Source organism: Micropterus salmoides, unplaced genomic scaffold (genome assembly GCF_014851395.1).
Source record: "Micropterus salmoides isolate LMB-PRFRI ecotype aquatic unplaced genomic scaffold, ASM1485139v1 Ms_hic_scaffold_11, whole genome shotgun sequence".
In the NCBI taxonomy this organism is placed as follows: domain Eukaryota; kingdom Metazoa; phylum Chordata; class Actinopteri; order Centrarchiformes; family Centrarchidae; genus Micropterus; species Micropterus salmoides.
In genome coordinates, this window is record NW_024040152.1 from 28,836,388 (window position 1) to 28,855,064 (window position 18,677).

General features: G+C 41.5%; 1 protein-coding gene across 2 annotated transcripts; it reads left to right on the top strand.

The window, feature by feature from the left end:
* The first annotated feature begins 530 nt into the window (after window positions 1-530).
* On the top strand, window positions 531-18,270 carry faxcb (failed axon connections homolog, metaxin like GST domain containing b). Of its 2 annotated transcripts, XM_038712140.1 has the most exons (7): window positions 531-782; window positions 2,717-2,838; window positions 7,688-7,823; window positions 8,673-8,869; window positions 12,394-12,611; window positions 14,222-14,338; window positions 14,870-18,270. In XM_038712140.1, exons 1-7 carry the CDS (start codon window positions 678-680, stop codon window positions 15,187-15,189), a joined length of 1,215 nt encoding a protein of 404 aa, XP_038568068.1. In that variant the 5' UTR covers window positions 531-677; the 3' UTR covers window positions 15,190-18,270. The 2 variants fall into 2 exon arrangements, with proteins under 2 accessions (XP_038568068.1, XP_038568067.1); XM_038712139.1 differs by lacking the exon at window positions 531-782 and having other exon boundaries at window positions 2,579-2,838.
* Window positions 18,271-18,677: the final 407 nt, after the last annotated feature.

Below are 18,677 nucleotides of genomic sequence, written 5' to 3' on the forward strand. Positions count from 1 at the left end.
GATATCATGTCGGTGTTGGTTGCATTTGTAGATGTTAAAGGCTTCGGAAGAGGAGTGCCCACACACAGGGACAGGGGCAGTCACATCCTCTGGGATTATAATGGGTCTCATGTGGAAGTATTATATAATACAAATCAAGCCTGTGGCAGGAAATAAGTCATGCTTTCATGATGTTGTTAAAGAGACCAATAACCAGGCTGTAAGTGCTTGCAAAGATATTTTTCTCTGCTACAGCAGCTAACGCAACACACTCTGGGGACTAAATGGGTTCCTATGAGGTTTCATGGATCCCAGCAAAACATGGAAGGAACGGACTGAAGAAGATGATAACCAATGTATTAATTTGTATATAATAATACTAATAATAGTGATTATTATTACATAACTCATATTTTACATTTTCTCAGCTATAATAGTGCCTGCAGTGGACTATTATTCCAACACTATAGTTATAAAGTGTACTAAATACAATAACGAGCACTCCTGCTCTAATGCGCGCTACCTAAAGCCGCGGGAGTGCGCACCTAACTTGGAGTGTCCATGGCTGCAGTGAGGACTTTAAAGCACATCACCGTGCGATAGATTAAAAGGCAGTTCATCCTGTTCTGCAAAAACACGCCAGCTCTTATCGACCTTAACAGACGGGACTTCACTGGCATCAGAGTGTTACGGCACCGATGGTCAACCTCCTCTCGGCATGCCCGACAAACGGACTCAAAAATCACCCGGTGGATTTACCCGTCGAGATGAATATCTTCCTACACTTCCGAAGTTGTTCCAGAGTGAGTATGCTTTCCGTTCTGCCTGTGATTACATCCACGTAGCTTATTATTCCATGTTTACATTCACTACTTGTTCATACAGCCTGTAGACCTACAACAGCTGATCTGTGACCTGCTCTGAACGAACAATAATGACAATCTGATATCCTAAATAGATTAGAGGGCTTTGAAATTGTGCTTTTCTGTAAATTTTAAAGGAGTATTTACGGTTTAAAACTTTCTCCAAAGGTAAACAAATAAAAAGGTCAACAACCGCAGATAGGCTTCCCTGTAGGTGAAGAAACGTCTCACTGAAATCTGTTGCGCAGGCTGCCTCATAACCACTTTAATGTTTTATATGACTATCATACAGACTTGTCACCTTGGGTTGTTAACAAACAGGCAATGTGTTCATCAGGGTGAGCCACGGGTTTCACTGAGATGCAGGGGGCTCGTCTGGGCGGGGTGACTCCTCCACTGGAGCAGACAATAGGCCGGCTGCGTCAAGTTACTAGAGTTTACACTGACCCTAGACACCGGATGTTGTCCGAAAATAAAAAGTATTAATCTAGGCTATATAGCATTATTTTTGTTCAAACCACCAGCCCCATAGTTACCTTGATTGGGTAGTAATCATGCATGTAAATGTTATCTTGTAAAAACAATTGTATTATCTAGCTTTAATGCTCAGATATAACAAAATGTTTGTAGAGACCAAGAATAGGCTTAGTCAAAACTGTGTGAAAGACCTGCAGAAATATAGAACAATGTAATAAGCAAATACAAAATGTGTAATGCACAAAACTAAAAAATATGTGGGATGTTTTGGAAAATGCTTAATAATATAGCTCTGAAACTGTTTATTTATAGCCTGTTGGAATAAACAAGCAGCATTTCTCAGGCATTTGGACAGACCAAAAGTAGTTTGAACATTAATAACATTTAGAACTGAAACAGTAAGTCAAACTGACTTTTTTGGTTCCAGCTTCTCAAATGTGATGATCTGCTGTTTTCTCATGTTACACTGAATATCATTGGGTTCTGGGCTGCTCGTCAGACAAACCAGGCAATGTAAATGTGTCACTTTTTGCATCGGAAATTATGACGTGACATGTGACATTTTATACATGATATTAATAAAGTGCGACCTGTCCAGGGTGTACCCCGCCTTTCGCCCGATGTCAGCTGGGATTGGCTCCAGCCCCCGCGACCCTGTCTGCAGGATAAGCGGTTGACGATGGATGGATGGATTAATAAAGTGTAAAATAATTTGCAGATTAATTGATAAAGAAAATAATAGTTAATTTGATCAGATCAATGTCACAAAGAACTGGTATGTACTCGACAATTGTGAGTCCTGACAGTTACAGTGGAGGAGGATGCAGCCTGTGCTGCAGCAGTTTCACCAGTTCAGCAGTGGAAGATTTAAAAAAGTTAGTTTTCATTATTAGCAGAAAATTAAGCAGTGTGAAATCTCTATATTATAAGAGATGTTTACAGGACATTGTACAAGTCATTAAATTAACATTGCAGCACAGCCCAACAGTGACATTTATTTTGGCAATCTGAAACCGGAAGCCAAGCTGTTGGATTTGTGTGTCTTGACGATGATCTCTAAAACCTGCAAAGGAAAGCGAGCTGGGTGCTGAGCATCATCCTGGGGAGGGTGTTTGGAGATGTTTACTCCTCCTGATTTTCTGGAACAATATTAGCCACACCGCCGCCATGCCGTAGACAACCCGCCGGGCGTTTAGATGAAGCCTAGCGGGGACTACAGCAGCGAAGAAGCGGGGTGGCTCTAACCGAGGGAAGGGAGGATGTACTGGGCTGCTGGCTTCGCCTCTTCTCGGCCGTGTGTGGTTGAACTCGGGCGGAATCACAGCCTGCCCCTCGGGCTGTGTGGCTCCGAGCAGCAGCAGTCATTGTATGGCTATATCATCGCCTTCCCTTTACAGGACTACGGAGGCATCATGTCGGCTCTGGGCTCGGACTCCTGGTGGAAGAAGACCCTGTACATCACCGGGGGGGCCCTGCTGGCTGCTGCAGCCTACCTACTGCATGAACTGCTCGCCATCAGGTAGGAGCGCGCAGCATGCCTCATCTGTTTCTCACCTTCACTTCTTTTTATTTAGCCTTCAGTCTAATTGGTGATCACACCTGCTGACAGTGACTGACGGTTATTGTCGGTGTCATTGGATTGGGCCGTTATGACACCCTGCGTGGATATGGGGGTCCTCCCGTAGGATGTTTTTTCTGTGCAGATCTCGCGGTGGTTGCTGAGGTTTCATCCAATGTTTTCCTCCTCCCAAGGACGCGGCACTAGATGGAGGGGGGAAAAAATCTAATAAATAAAAAACGAGTCACGCGTCCGCTCGTGTGCCACCTCCGTCGGCACCCGAGCGTGTCTTAAACGAAGCGCTCCTGTGGCGCTGCAGAGTCACGCCGCCCTTCTACGAACTCTGCCGTGAGAAACACACAGATATACACAGCTGCTGCCTTGAATATTTCACCAAATACAGTTACAGCTATCGTAAGAAATCCAGGCGGATGAATGACATGTGATCAGTCCTTGCGATGTAAAAGTGATTAACCCAGGACTGGGTTATTGTCAGCGCAGGGAGTGTCTGTCAATGGGGGATTATTTTCGGGCATGCCAGTGCCAGGGAGTAAGTACATCCTGTAACAGTGGCCTGGTAGTTTCTGCTTTCACTCACCCTCCCCCGTGATAATCTGTGTAACCTTGCATGTCGTGCAGAAACGCTGCTGCTGATTCACGTGCAGGCTGCTGAGGCGGGACCCGCAGGCATCATCTGTTCCTGCCATGTGATGTGTTTGTTGGCACTGGCGGCAGCTCTGCCGCTGTAGTCAGCTTCTATTCTCCGTGTCCCCTCTATGAGAGATTCCCGTTGTGCGGAGAGCTCTTTAAGTGTCTCTTCAGAGAGATTTTAGCACAAAAGAAGGGCACGATGCAGAGGACAGACCAGGCACAACAGCATAGTGGATAAATACGTTAAAGGAGAGTTTCTGCACACTGCACAGATATTTGGGATAGTTTCAGCACCATATGACTTTGGACAGCGACCTACAAGACTTGGAACACTTTCAGCACCACAAGGCAGTAGACAGAGACACAACAGGCACAGTTGTACAGTTTAGAGGGTATACTCAGTTTCCAGTTATTACTATTATCAGCCTTTAAACTCGAAAGAAATAACGATTTGTGATAATTATTGGTACATATATATAGTGGGGAGAACAAGTATTTGATACACTGCTGATTTTGCAGGTTTTCCTACTTACAAAGCAGGAAGAGGTCTAATTTTTATCATAGGTACACTTCAACTGTGAGAGACGGAATCTAAAACATATATCCAGAAAATCACAATTTTAAATAATTAATTTGCATTTTATTGCATGACGTAAGTATTTGATCACCTACCAACCAGTAAGAATTTGGGCTCTCACAGACCTGTTAGTTCTCCTTTAAGAAGCCCTCCTGTTCTCCACTCATTACCTGTATTAACTGCACCTGTTTGAACTCGTTACCTGTATAAAAGACACCTGTCCACACACTCAATCAAACAGACTCCAACCTCTCCACAATGGCCAAGACCAGCTGTGTAAGGACATCAGGGATAAAACTGTAGACCTGCACATGGCTGGGATGGGCTATAGGACAATAGGCAAGCAGCTTGGTGAGAGGGCAACAACTGTTGGCGCAATTATTAGAAAATGGAAGAAGTTCAAGATGACGGTCAATCTCCCTCGGTCTGGGGCTCCATGAAAGATCTCACCTTGTGGGGCATCAATGATCATGAGGAAGGTGAGGGATCAGCCTGGAACTACATGGCAGGACCTGGTCAATGACCTGAAGAGAGCTGGGACCACAGTCTCAAAGAAAACCATTAGTAACACACTACGCCGTCATGGATTAAAATGCTGCAACGCACTCAAGGTCCCCCTGCTCAAGCCAGCGCATGTCCAGGCCCGTCTGAAGTTTGCCAATGACCATCAGGATGATCCAGAGGAGGAATGGGAGAAGGTCATGTGGTCTGAGACAAATAGAGCTTTATGGTCTAAACTCCACTCGCCGTGTTTGGAGGAAGAAGGATGAGCACAACCCCAAGACACCATCCCAACCGTGAAGCATGGAGGTGGAAACATCATTCTTTGACGACTGCACCGTATTGAGGGGAGGATGGATGGGGCCATGTATCGCGAGATCTTGGCCAACAACCTCCTTCCCTCAGTAAGAGCCTTGAAGATGGGTCGTGGCTCGGTCTTCCAGCATGACAACGACCCGAAACACACAGCCAGGGCAACTAAGGAGTGGCTCCACAAGAAGCTTCTCAAGGTCCTGGAGTGGCCTAGCCCGTCTCCAGACCTAAACCCAATAGAAAATCTTTGGCGTGAGCTGAAAGTCTGTATTGCCCAGCGACAGCCCCGAAACCTGAAGGATCTGGAGAAGGTCTGTATGGAGGTGTGGGCCAAAATCCCTGCTGCAGTGTGTGCAAACTTGGTCAAGAACTACAGGAAATGTATGATCTCTGTAATTGCAAACAAAGGTTTCTTTACCAAATATTAAGTTCTGTTTTTCTGATGTATCAAATACTTATGTCATGCAATAAAATGCAAATTAATTATTTAAAAAAAAGTGTTAAATACTTGTTCTCCCCACTATATATATAATTTTTCTCATGTGCTATGCAAAGACACGTATGTTAATTTTGCTTGCCAAAAAGTCGTTCACAGACAAAGACATATAGTATACTATATGTATTGTTGTATAGTATTGTGCAGTGTTGTTGTTCATGTATATAAATATACAGTTGGTATTTATTTACCCCAGAAAGGTCAAACTCCCTGTCAGACCTCTTATGAACAGGCTGTTATAAAACAATAAGAGAAATTCAAATAGACTAAAAAGTACAGTCAACACCAGTCACATGCATAGAGAATATGACAGTCCCAAAGGTAATGTGTCAGTTTCTGTAGCCGACTTCTGAAACATGTCATCGGTTCAAAATCATGTTTAAAAGCAGTCCTCATAAAAGTAGGAAAAGTCATGAAGTATAAAGTGATAAAACAAAGTTGTATGCTCTCTGAGCTGTGTCTAGGACCCCAAACAGTACATCAGGGTTAAAAGATTACAGGGGAAGTCAAACTGTGTCTTTAAACAGCGGCCTTTAGCACAGCTCAACAGGGAATTCAGTTAGATCGTACACAATCACATCACAGTCCAAAGCTGTGTTTTAGAGAGGTGTTGATGTAACTTTATAGTAATTTTAGAGGTTGTAGTTTGGGGTGTTGTTGATTTGTATTGTTTCCTACTGAGAGGTGTTCGTAGCAGTTTGCCAAACCATTTATATCCCTGAGGGTAGATATGAGGAATACGTCTAACCCTAAAACTGTTTTACCAAAAATGTAATCTTAAAGTTAATGCAGGCAGTATTAGACTGCATGATGTTTAGCTAGTTATACCTAATAACTGATTGTATTATTCATGAAATAATGTTTGACAAAAAATAGAGTACATACTGCCAGCCCCATGTACAGTTATGTTAAATTATTCAGGCTTGAAGAGCTTTGGCCAGACATGCTAAACAGTCCAGAAGCAGGGACCTCAGGTATGTTACAGATCAAAACTTTATTGCTCCTTAATTCTGTTTAGCTGCTTAAGTGAAAAAGTTAAGTAAAAAAGCGTTGACAGGTCGTGTTTATGTGTTATGGAAAACATCAGGATCAGAAAAATTTACATTATTTTTTGTTTGTTTTTTATATGCCCTATTTTATGTCAGTCTGGATGGTAAATCTTATTCGGCAAATGATAAGTGCAAACACAGAGAAACCAACATCAGTAGGACTATTTTATAATTGTTTGTGTTCAGACAGCAGGCATACAGGATGACTGTAGCTGAGCGATGGGAAATGTCCAGCTTGAAACTGGAGCAGTGTGATGACTCATTTAGTCAATCATTTTAATTCTCACAGAAGCTCTTAATGCCGCTCAGCTCCACTGTGAAAGTGATACAGACGATATACACACATAATAATTTGAAAGGACAATCTACCCTAAAACAGATATTGTTACTATGATACCTTTGTTTTCAACGGTCATTTCGGTGAAATAAACTTAACATAAACAAGTACACATAAGTAATCATTTACATATGACAAAATAGACAAGCTGAAATATTGAGTGAAATCGTAAATACCACCTTTAATTCACTTGCAGATTTACAGAGTGCATATTTTATTTCACGGGGTTCAACCAGGACAACAAAAAGTAGGCCTGCACAAAGCTAGTGCCTGAAGTGAAGCCACCAGAGTTGCTGAAAATAAAAGTATGCATGTTGGTGGGTGGTTGAGAGTGTTTAAAATAAAGCAGAGCTCGGGGACACAGGGACTCACTGGCTTGTCACCGTGCTATAATAAAATACAGGTGTGACCTCTTCCTCTCAGCAAGTGCTGCTGTCTGTTTAGATGCTGCATTCAATTTATCTCACAGCATTGGCTGACCTAGAAAACAGGTAGTAACACAGTTCACTCTCAGTTTTAATCCGATTATTCCATTGCTGCATTTTAGGTTTGGATCAATGCTCTCTTTACTATTGTGCCTGCTGGTGTGTACACATAGTCAACAGGGTTAAAGATATCTTAATTTCCTCCCTGAAGAAACAGCCAAATGATTCCTCAAAAGCAGATATTATTGTCACATTAGTGTTTTTTTATTTAAGGTGGCAGATAAATGGATGTTTGGTTTGACACCACAAAGTATGGATGGTACATTTAAATATATAAAAACACAAAACACAGTTGGTCATCTTATGCAGTAGGCCTTGCAAAATGATCTGAGAAAATAAGTTGTGCTAGTTCAAACAACACTGTTGTACTAAAGATTTTCTCCATCTGTGCTTTCTGTGAAGGAAGGAGCAGGAGTTGGACTCTAAAGACGCCATCATCCTCCATCAGTTCTCCAGGCCAAAGAATGGCGTGCCCAGCCTCTCACCCTTCTGCCTCAAAATAGAGACATACCTGCGCATGGTGGATCTGCCTTACCAGGTGATACTCTACAGACTGTCTCAGAGTTTATTAAACACAGAGCTACAGGAGAGGACTCCGAAGTGCTCTTTCCTGTGGCGTTTCTGCAGTACACTGCCCAGAGATCACCAGCTGGTCAAACAACCTGCTGTAGCTGGTAGTCTCATGTTGCCTCTTCAGCCATGGCTGCTCATGCTAGCTACCCAGTTCTTCCAATGTTTATACAAAGTGAAACAGCTGTTGCTGCCAGACTTGTAAAACACATTTATTTCTGTGCGCCAGTAGATTTTTCATGGTGTTGGCGTGCCAAAATGCATAAAGAAGATTGATTATTACAAGTATGCTCTCTTGTGGTTGTGTATTGCACTTCCACAAAGTTAGCTTGACTTGTGTGACACGAAGTCTGTGCAGCAGAAGCCAAGCCAACCATAACTTTAAGGCTCTAGTATGCATTAAACTCCAAAACAATGGACCTTACAATTCCCACTATGCGACCCTATTATGATCTTTCATTACACTCTTCCTGCCAGGTAAATTACCACGTCTTTCAAACTTCAAACCAGTTTTAGATTTTAAAAAGCTTTTACAGAGCCACAGAAGATATTATACATCTGTTGTCACGGTTTGAGTAGTATTCCTCATGACGAGTAAACAGAACTTAGTGTGCAAAATCAGTGGAGTGACCCTTGATGGATCCCGACCCAAACGTTTGGAACCACCAGAATACACAATTTTGAAAGTCAGCGGCAGGAAAACAATGCATAAAAAATGTGTGTGTGTGTGTGTGTGTGTGTAACAACATGCTCTTTTTGACCAGAAAATGTTTCCAGAATCCTGCCTCTTCTCACATGGAGCTGTTTCCCTCTGCAGAATTACTTTGACGGGAAGCTGTCGCCGCAGGGTAAGATGCCCTGGATGGAGTACAACCACGAGCAGGTTTCAGGGTCCGAGTTCATCGTAGACTTTTTGGAGGAGAAGCTGGGTGTCAACCTCAACAAGAATCTCACCCCGCAGGAGATAGCTGTGTCCCGAGCTGTCACCAAAATGGTCGAGGAGCACCTCTACTGGTAGGTGGCTCGTACATACAAGTTACAGCTGTGTGTTAGAAATTCTGATTCCGCTTGTTGCTGCAGCCTTGTTTCCGTCTCCGGTCATTCCAATGGAAGAATCAGATCATAAAGGAATTTTATGAATATGAATGTTTTATATTTATACATATTAAATATATATTTTAATGCCTAACATCAATGTTAAACTGTATCAGGAACCATCCACACAGATCGCATTGAAAAACAATGATTTTAACAGCTAAAAACAGATACTATTTTATTATTCCTTATTATTTTACTATATTTTTAATTGTTATTTATTTATACAGCCTTTGAACACTGGCTGACTCAATCCTCACCATCAGTTTTGCGTTATCAGCCTTTGTTGTGGTGAGTCACACGAAGACCTCCTGGGTGAGAAACACTCTGCTGCTTGTAAATCGTTTACCATTGGTCCCACAGCTCAGAGTGTTTTCCATTACCTAAAAGCTCCATCCATCTTCTACTATCCTACCGTCCCCCAACTCCCTCACACGCGCACTGATCTGATATTGTTTGAATCGGTGTGATGAGGCCCATTCTCCTCTACTCTACACATTCTGAACTAAACACGTGGATCCTAGTTCTCGCATTCAGGGCATTTAAATGGTTTTCATCTACTAACAAAGACAGTAAATGAAGATGTGACACATGTAGCCTTGCTGTTTAGTGTGTTTACAAATGTTGTAATTGGGTAGAACATAGATGTGAAATTGTTCCATCTGTGTGTTGTAAACAGGGAATTCTAATGAATTTCTTTAAGGTCATTCATGTAACCCACATCCTCGCTCCCTGTCTCCTTGTGTCATCTCCTTGATCTCCTGTCTCTGCTCCTCCACCTACTCTGTGCCACATTACCTATTGATTGAATTATTTATGTCAGGGAAGGGTAGTGTGGCTGCATGGTGCTCTTTGAAGGGTTATAGAGCTACAGTACAGCAGCAATGGATGGTTAGATACACACACACACACACACACACACAGACACACACACACACTGTTTCCCACCAGCCCTTCTGATTAATGATGCTATAAACAATAAGACAACAGGAAACTGAAAATCTAACAACTGTGGCAACTGTGCGTTATGCTTTATCCACCATTGCTATTTAAGCAGTTACTTGAATTATAAGTTTGTTAGAGATAATAGCCAACAAAGAAAACTAGCCTTTCAGAAATGTTGTTTTCATTCCCAATACTTCTCCCAAAGCTGCACTAACCAATATGTTTTATGTTAACAGTGGCTCAAATGAACAATTCACGGAGAATTATCACCCAGTTACATTTAGCTCCCCTGTGCATTTTAGCCTCTTTAATCTCCCTGATTTGTTACCTGCAAACAACCTCTGCTCATCAATCCTGTTTCCAGCAGCAGCAAGCAACTGTTTTCAGTAAAAAATATTCAATAAACCCACTATACACTACCGGCCCAGCACCAAACAGACAGACTAACAACATTAGGGACTAGCTGGTGAACATAGTGGAGCATTTAGTAGCTAAAGAGCCAGACTTTTTTCCTACAACAATATTTTGAAATTAACTGAAAACGCAATTAAGTGGTGTAATTAGTGGAGTTTTTGGAAACAAATGGTTGATTTGGTAACGAAAATTTTATTGATGTCATTTCATATATCAGTGGCTCATTTAAGTAGCAATGGAGATTTCTGTTTTTCTTTAACCTTGCAAAAAAAGTGAAGTAAATTGAATCATATTTGTGCTTCCAAAAAGTCTTACTCCAAGTGTGTCCCCTCCAAAGTTGTTATGAAACACTCTTGCCTAAAAATCATTACATTGTCCTCTAGTTGCATCTTCACTCCATACATATGTAGGGCAATTCTGAATTAATCAGTGACAACACAATCATTTCTATCTACCTCAACTTTCAGGCAATTAAGACCTCACCAAGTGGTGGAAGTGGTAAAAAAGCTACCGACTGCAACTAAAACATGAATAAAGGAACAAAAAGGTCACTTGACTGTGTCTTCATGCATCCCCTGTCTACCTTCCTCAAAGTGAATGGCAAAATCTTTGTTAGATATTTTAATCCACTACGTAAGCTAGATTTTTCCTTCTGGAAACAAAGCACAGTACATCCTTTTGGCGTATCAGATAATGTTACAGGAAGTAGCATACAGCCCCAGGACAGTCACCACTCCCAGATGTAATATCAGCCAGATGCTTTAATTCAATTCAAAATATTAAGAGACCAGTCATCTAACAGAAGGCGGCAGCCTAGAGACAGAAGGCTCATAGTGTTAGCCACATCAGGAATATGACATGAGACATTCAGGCGAGCTGAGGAAGAAGCTCATGACTTGTGTATTGCCACCAGGGTGGTGTGAGAAAGTGCAAATCTATAAGGGGATAGCAGCTTAATCTTATTAGTGTCTGCAAGCAGAAGCAGCTTGGCAGGAAAAAAAAGCCATCAACAGAGCAGAGTCGACAATGAATGTACCAAACATCAGAGACAGTTAGTCTTTTCATTATATATGTTCTAAAGAGATTAATCCAGGAGAAACAAGTTTCTACTATTGGTGTCCTTTATTAAATCTATAATGGTCACAGAGGAGGAGATGCAGATGAAGAGAAGCAGAGTTAGAGAGGGATTTAGAGGCTTTGAGTCAGGCTTGTTTGCACACAGGATCTGTCTACTTTTGTAAGACAAATCTCTACTTGACATCATGATGGCTCATGTAGCTGCCCAGGTTTCCTTTTTTTACACAAGCAAGAGGGTATCTGAATGACTCAATAAAGAGACTGTGCAATGCAGCAGTAAGTGAGTGTTTGTCGTCCAACAGTTCAAATCCAAATCTGTAATGGAATTTCTTGTGTGCATATGTCATCTTTTCTCCACCATCCTATTTCTATGTGAGAGACAACGACCGACTCCGAGCTGACAGTTTGAAGGGCTGAATATTTCATGTTGTCTTCTGGCAGCGAGTCGAGAGCAGTACAGCTGATAAATGGGCAGCGGGACATGCTGTATGTGGTTGTTCCCTTATTGATTGGGACGAGGTTAATTGCCAATAGACATAAAGCTTTGTTGGAAACAGGACAGAAGTGCTAAATCTCCAATGAAAAGGTCTTATTGTTGCCACTACTGTACACCCTGCCGGTCAGGTTGAACTCAGTCGCTTCCTTATTTTCAGAACCGCAAATGCTGATAAGGAATTGCAGTTCTGGTGTATGGAATTGCTTTTGGTATCATGGAATTATCATATGTTGATGATATTGAAAAATTACATATAACTCGCTTGTTTTACAAAATGACTGAGTACTGAGTAGTAAAGTGCTTTTCAAAGTTTTTCCTAGCTCGCTAGCAACACACTCACACACTGATGGCAACACCACACAGGGGCCAGCCATCAGTGTCTTGCCCAAGGACACTTTGATATGTGGACAGGAAGAGGTGGGGATCGAACTGCCAACCCTGTGATCAATGGACAATCCTGCTCTGACACAATTAGGGAACCAGTGATAACATGCTGCGTGTGTTCTTTCAGGACGATAGCCTACTGTCAGTGGGTGGACAACCTGGAGGAAACTCAGAAGCTTCTGGCGATGAGCGGCCCTCTGAGCGACACGCTGAAGTGGCTCCTGGGTCACCTGAACGGCAGCATGGTGCGCAGGGAGATGTATGGGCACGGCATCGGACGCTTCTCTAAAGAGGAGGTCTACACACTGATGGAGAAAGACATGAGGACGCTGGCCACACTGCTGGGTAGGAAGAGGATTGTATGTGTGTGTGGATAAGCATTCTTATGGCTCTTCTCTAAACCTTTGCCATTAATATGTTTTCCATTAGGACTACCACTTACCTCATGATTTATGAGCAGTAACCTATGTATATAGGGGTGGCTTTGAGTGGTCGAAAAGACTAGAAAGGCGCTATACAAATACGGAGCATTTACAGTATATTACACTCATGTAATCTACAGAATAACAAGATTTTATATTTGGGATATTACTAACCATTACCCATTATTTGTTACTACAAATCCCTAGCCATTAGCAGGAAGAATTCTTTTTTGTTTCTAAAAGCACTGGATAGTCTCAAATTGTTCAGGTTGGTGGATTAAATGTGACAATTTTTCTGGCTGGCTTAAATGGCCTAATGAAGCATTAGCATTAATGACTTATAGACCCTGACCAGCTATTTCAGAACACATATGCACAGTGACGTATCCTGGGAAGAAAAGGCAACTTTTAAAATATCAACCGATAATAAACGTGTGTCCTAGAATTATGTAGCATGTAAATGTATTTAATTTCCTTGCAGAAAACATCCCAAAGATGTATTCATGTATGTGCTTTCCATATGTGCCAATACAAAATATGCAGTATCTGTCCCGGCATCCGTGTTTGTACTTAGTGAGCTATAGAAGGGATGAATGAGAAGAGGGAAAGTTCTGGACGTCAGCCACAGGGATACAATATCAGAGTGTTCAGATGGAAACAAAGAGTCAAATGCTGGAAAGAAACGTAATTTGCATCGATCTGTTTGTGCCATTTCAACGGATGGCCACTTGTTGTAAAATGGAAGGTTTTCCTAGAGTGGAAGCATCAGTGCACTCTGCTAACACGCTGCTTCTCTTTTAATGTTTTGCTGTTTCATCCTCAAATGCCAAAGTGTGAATCTAAAATCTGCTGTTGCTGAACAGGAAGTGCAGCTCTTCCAGCTTTAAGAGGAAATCTGTTTATTTTGAAGTGTAGAGAAGATCACTGATTGAGCATAAATCATATTTAAGGCCACAAAGACTTAATATCAACTATTTGTACTTGGCCTTACTATAGTAAATCAGTTCCCCTTTGTTTCATGTACATTGGCTACGTTTCTATGACAGATTTCAATGTTGGGGGTAATGTGAGATACTTGTTGGAGGAGATCAGTCTCTTCAGAAGGAACTGAATTATTTCAATAGATTGACCTTTTCTTCTGCTACAAAGAAAACAGACAACTTCTTACTAAGTAAATGAGGGCATAGATGTATTGTGTAGAAGCTCAACTAATTTGAGAAAATAGAAATTATGATTTGATTAAAAAAACTATATCCTTATATTTGTGTTATATAACTATACAATTGGTGTGATACTGACCAGTAATTCAGCCAGCTTCAATAGACTGCATAGCACATAACTCCCACTTTCACCTGACAGTCACGTGTTTGTTTTTTGATCACAAATATAGGGTTGCTATTGCCAGTTAACCATCATTAGTGTGTTTATTTCTATGTTGTTTTATTATTTTAGAACAATATCTTAAAAGATAAAAAAAACGACCAATAAATAAAAACAAATTATTCAAATTACTGTTTCTTCTCTGTCATGTAGGAGATAAGAAGTACTTTATGGGCTCTAAAATGTCAACATTAGATGCTACAGTGTTTGGACATCTAGCCCAGGCTATGTGGACTCTGCCTGGGACACGACCAGAGCAACTCATCAAAGGTCAGTGGATCAGACATGAGTGGAACAGAAGATAACAGTGAACTAAATTGATTGAATGAATAAATTAAATCCTTAAATAATCACTGTAGATAATGTTGCTTTAGTTTGAGCTTTATTATTACCCTGTTTTCCTTGCTGGTTTGTCATACATGTATTTTTCTGTTCTAGCCACTAGATGGCAGTGATATTCTACTGCCATAAAGTGCTGCTGACACAGGCTTTGATTGTTGCTTTCACATCTTGCACGCAGTAGGGAACACTTGGGTCTCTTATCTTTTCAGAGAGCAAAATCAGAGCTCCTAATGTCCCAAATGAAGATTCTGTGTTGTCGTATTGATACATAATCTATGATGAAAGGGCTCATAGTGAAGAGATTAAACAAAATATGTCTCACAAAGTATCCCAGATGTATTGGATTCATCTGTATCAAACTCAAAATGTCAGCAAGCACCAGTGATACCTCCTGCTGGCTTTAACTGTACCTTTAAAAGCTTGTGCATGTGAACTTGCCATGTCTAATGTCTTTTACAGGAGAATTGATCAACCTGGCCATGTTCTGCGAGCGGATGCGGAGGAGGTTCTGGCCCGAGTGGTTTGTGGAGGTGGAGGATCTTTATTATGACGGAGACAGTGAGAGCAGCAACGACGGCTCCCCTACAGGCCTGCTGGACTTTGGCCTCTTCTCCAGGACTGACACTCTGGACGACAGCGACACCAGCGGCCAGTCTGCCGGACACACGCACACGCACTCCCCGGACTCCGACCGCTCGCTCTTTGACTCAGATGTGGGAACGGGATCTGACAATGACATTCATCTTAAGGAGGAGTTAATGCCTGACCTGGAGGTTTGACCTGACAATAGCTGTGATTGGCTCTCAGATTGAGACTGACAGGAGGCTGGAATTGTGTTGGTTAGCCTGAAAAATCTGGCAACCTGAACATGTTGTCAGACAACAACTCTCACAGCTGAAGAAACTATTCCAGCTCCTCCACCTCTTAATACCCCAAATGATATACCTTCCAGATGGACGGACTGGGTATTATTATGCAGAGCATACAAATGGAATCTCTTAATACACATGCTATTGTATGGTTTATCCCCTGCTGTAGTGTCAAAACTGTCCCTGTGGCAGTTTCTCTTTGCCTTATTTGTCTTGTCCCAAGATGCGGAAGCTGGTGTGAAAGGTTAACACAAAGGAAACATCTCATGAAAAGTGCGGAGACGACAGAAGAGTGCTGTAGACAAGACAGGTGGCACTTCACTTGCTATGAAACGATGCAACTAATCACCACTCTGCCGTGTGTCTTAATGCACAAACCCATTTGAACGGGTGGAGATTGATCATGTGGCTAAAAGGAACAGCTGCTGTGTCTCAGCTGTTAACCATCAGTGTGCTGGAGAGGAAACACAGATGACACTGAGTGCCAGTCTATGCCCTAGATTGATCCTCATGTCATGTCCTTTATGCTACTGTATGTGGGAAGAACCTGTATCAAAACATAATGTATGTGTCATCAGACCGCAACCCCAGATGTAGGCCGATGGTATATAAGTCAGAAGGAAAATGAGCAGATATGTGCCTGTTTCATTTACCGTTTATCATCCTTATTTGCTTGCACTTTGTTGTTAATGTATAGAGCTGTAAATTGTACATTTGACCACTAGATGGAGTCAGCAGTCAGCCTTATGCGTCCTTTATTCTGTAACATCAAGGTCATTCCACCCTGAGGACCTGCAGTCTATTTAACACAGCAAATGATTTCTCCTTCAGTCCTAAACTTTAATATTGTGGTTCCCATTCATAGGTGTGTGTGTGTGTAGGTGTGATGTGCGTATGCCTGCATACTTGCATACTGCAACAAATCAGCCTTAGTTCTCTCAGACTAAAGCAATTGGTGAAAATAGTCTGTGACAGTTTTTGTTGTGATATAATTTATTATCAGTGCCACTTTATTATTCTGTCTATATGATCTAATGTGTCAAATATATATATTTTGTTAATCTATGTTTTGTTATTGCTCTCAAAGAGAGATGTTATTTTGCACTAATGGAAATTAATTTTCACCTTATTTCAATGGGAGCTTTCTGCTATAGTGATAGAGGATAGGACAAATGAATGGAAAACATAAAAGTGTATATCAGTAGTACAGGACGCTGAGTGTTCTGATTGTGCTGCGAGGGGACTGTGCAGCTTATGTTGGCATTGTGTGTATGAATTTTACTGGGTGTGAATGTCATCAATGAAGCATTTGATGAAGGGTCTTTGGAGAGACAGAATACCAAATCAACAGAACTGAACATTGTTAGTTTAAAAATCATGGCTGTAAAATGGACCAATACGTGTTGGGAAGTGTTTGCTTTTTTTTCACATTTAGCTTGGTGGAAGTGCTCGTAATGGCAATACGATGGCTGTAAAAAGATATTGGTACGTATAGAGTAGATGTGACTTAGGGGTCAGTTCACCCAAATTACAAAAGAAAGAGCGTTATTGAGCCATGCAGATAGCTTTGGTTTTATTTTTCCAGGTTTCCGATATACATGTAAATGCAGATATATTTATATATCTGTAAGATTTCTACCTCTGCCTCAATACAATAAAGAGGGATGGAATTTTGTTTGTGGTGCTCATAGTATTAAAAACAGACATCAAAAATTTAAAATCCATCCAGTTCCTGTTTCAGTACAGGACACAGGACACACTGTCAACAGTTTTCACAAGGGCTATTTCTTTGGTTAAAATTAACTCCAGTGAAAACTGTAATATCACTTTTTCAAATAAAATCAAGTTCAAGCTAATGATAGCTAAAATAAATTGTACACATAGCATAATCCTAAACGTTTCATGTTATGTTTATTCGCGGTGCCTCCACTCACATAAATGTTGCGCTAACAGGGACTTTGGATGTGTTGTTGTGACAATGTTACTGCAAGGTAATTAACAGACTTACCTTTATCCATGATTTTTCCGTGTATGGTGTTAAATCCAAAATGCTTTTCCTGTCAAATGGTGGTTTAAATTTGAAAGGGACAGCTTTAGCCCCAGCAGCCTCTCTGGACATGCTTTTTTCGATTCCATAGAGAATTACCTCTCATCAGCTCTAATTTTTTAATGCAGCAGGCAGCTGTTTTCATTAAAAACGCTTTGATAAACCCACTGTACCCTACCTGCCCAGCACCAAACAGCAAACACACAAATTTACAGCTGGTGTTTGTAGCTGGTGAACATGCTGGAACATTTAGCTGCTTAACGGACAGATACTTCCCTCAGGAGATGGTGGATGGCAAAAAGCAGGACCAGAAACATGGCTCCAGATGAATACCACTGTTCCTCCGTGTCTGCTAGATGTGTAGACAAGCAACTGTTTGCTAACATGCTTGCTACATAATATATCAGTGTTTACATCTTGTTTCTGCAGCCCCCAAGTGGTCAAAAAGTCAGTTAATGCAGCTTTAAATATAATTTGTCAATGCTCTGAGCACCACAAACACCTTGGGGTAATAAAATATGTGAAGATGTGTTTTTTTGCAGTTTGGATGAAGTGACCCTTCAAATGAGAAGCCTGACTATAGGTGAGTTAGTGACAGAAGGCCGGAGTTTGATCCAGATACTGGGACTCTAGAGACAACCTTCTTCCATCGTGTCGTCCTGGGGTTCGCATCCTGGCCTGGGTTGTGTACTTTGCAGTCACCTCATCCAGGCTGGACATCATATACAGTTGGACTGCTTTAATCAAGCCATATTAAAATTAAATGTCTTGTTGTTGGAACCGTGTCATAACATTACTGCTGGGGTAATGTAAATATTGTATGTGTGACAAAGTGTACCATACTGTATGTGGAGCTGACTGACTGATCAAACTAACTATGGAAGTGCAGTCACAAACTGGAGCGAGTGGATGATTTCAATAAAGAATAGCTGTGACAATTTGAATCAGGCCATCGTTGTGAGTTTAATTTACTAACTTATCACGTGTCTCAGGTTAATAAAAGGGTGTTGATGTCATGATGCTGTTTTATTGAGTTCTGCACTGTAGTTTGGTAATCATAATAGCCCACAGATTGTGTTATGTTGTCATAACTCTGACTGAATTTTATGTGTGCACTTCTGTGTTTTCAATCAGGCTAACAAGTCGCAATCATTCAGGTGCGGAGGGGGGCTGATTAAGACTCTGCCAGCCGCTGGAGGCGAGACAGGAGCAGAGAGGAGCAGGAACTGGAAGAGGAAAAGTTACAACAGGGGTGGGGGAAAAATTAGGGGGCTAGAAGGAAGTTGAACCAGGGCAAAGAGGCGAAACAAAAGGTGGAAGTAACCAGGAGCAAGAGGAGAAGGAAGGATAA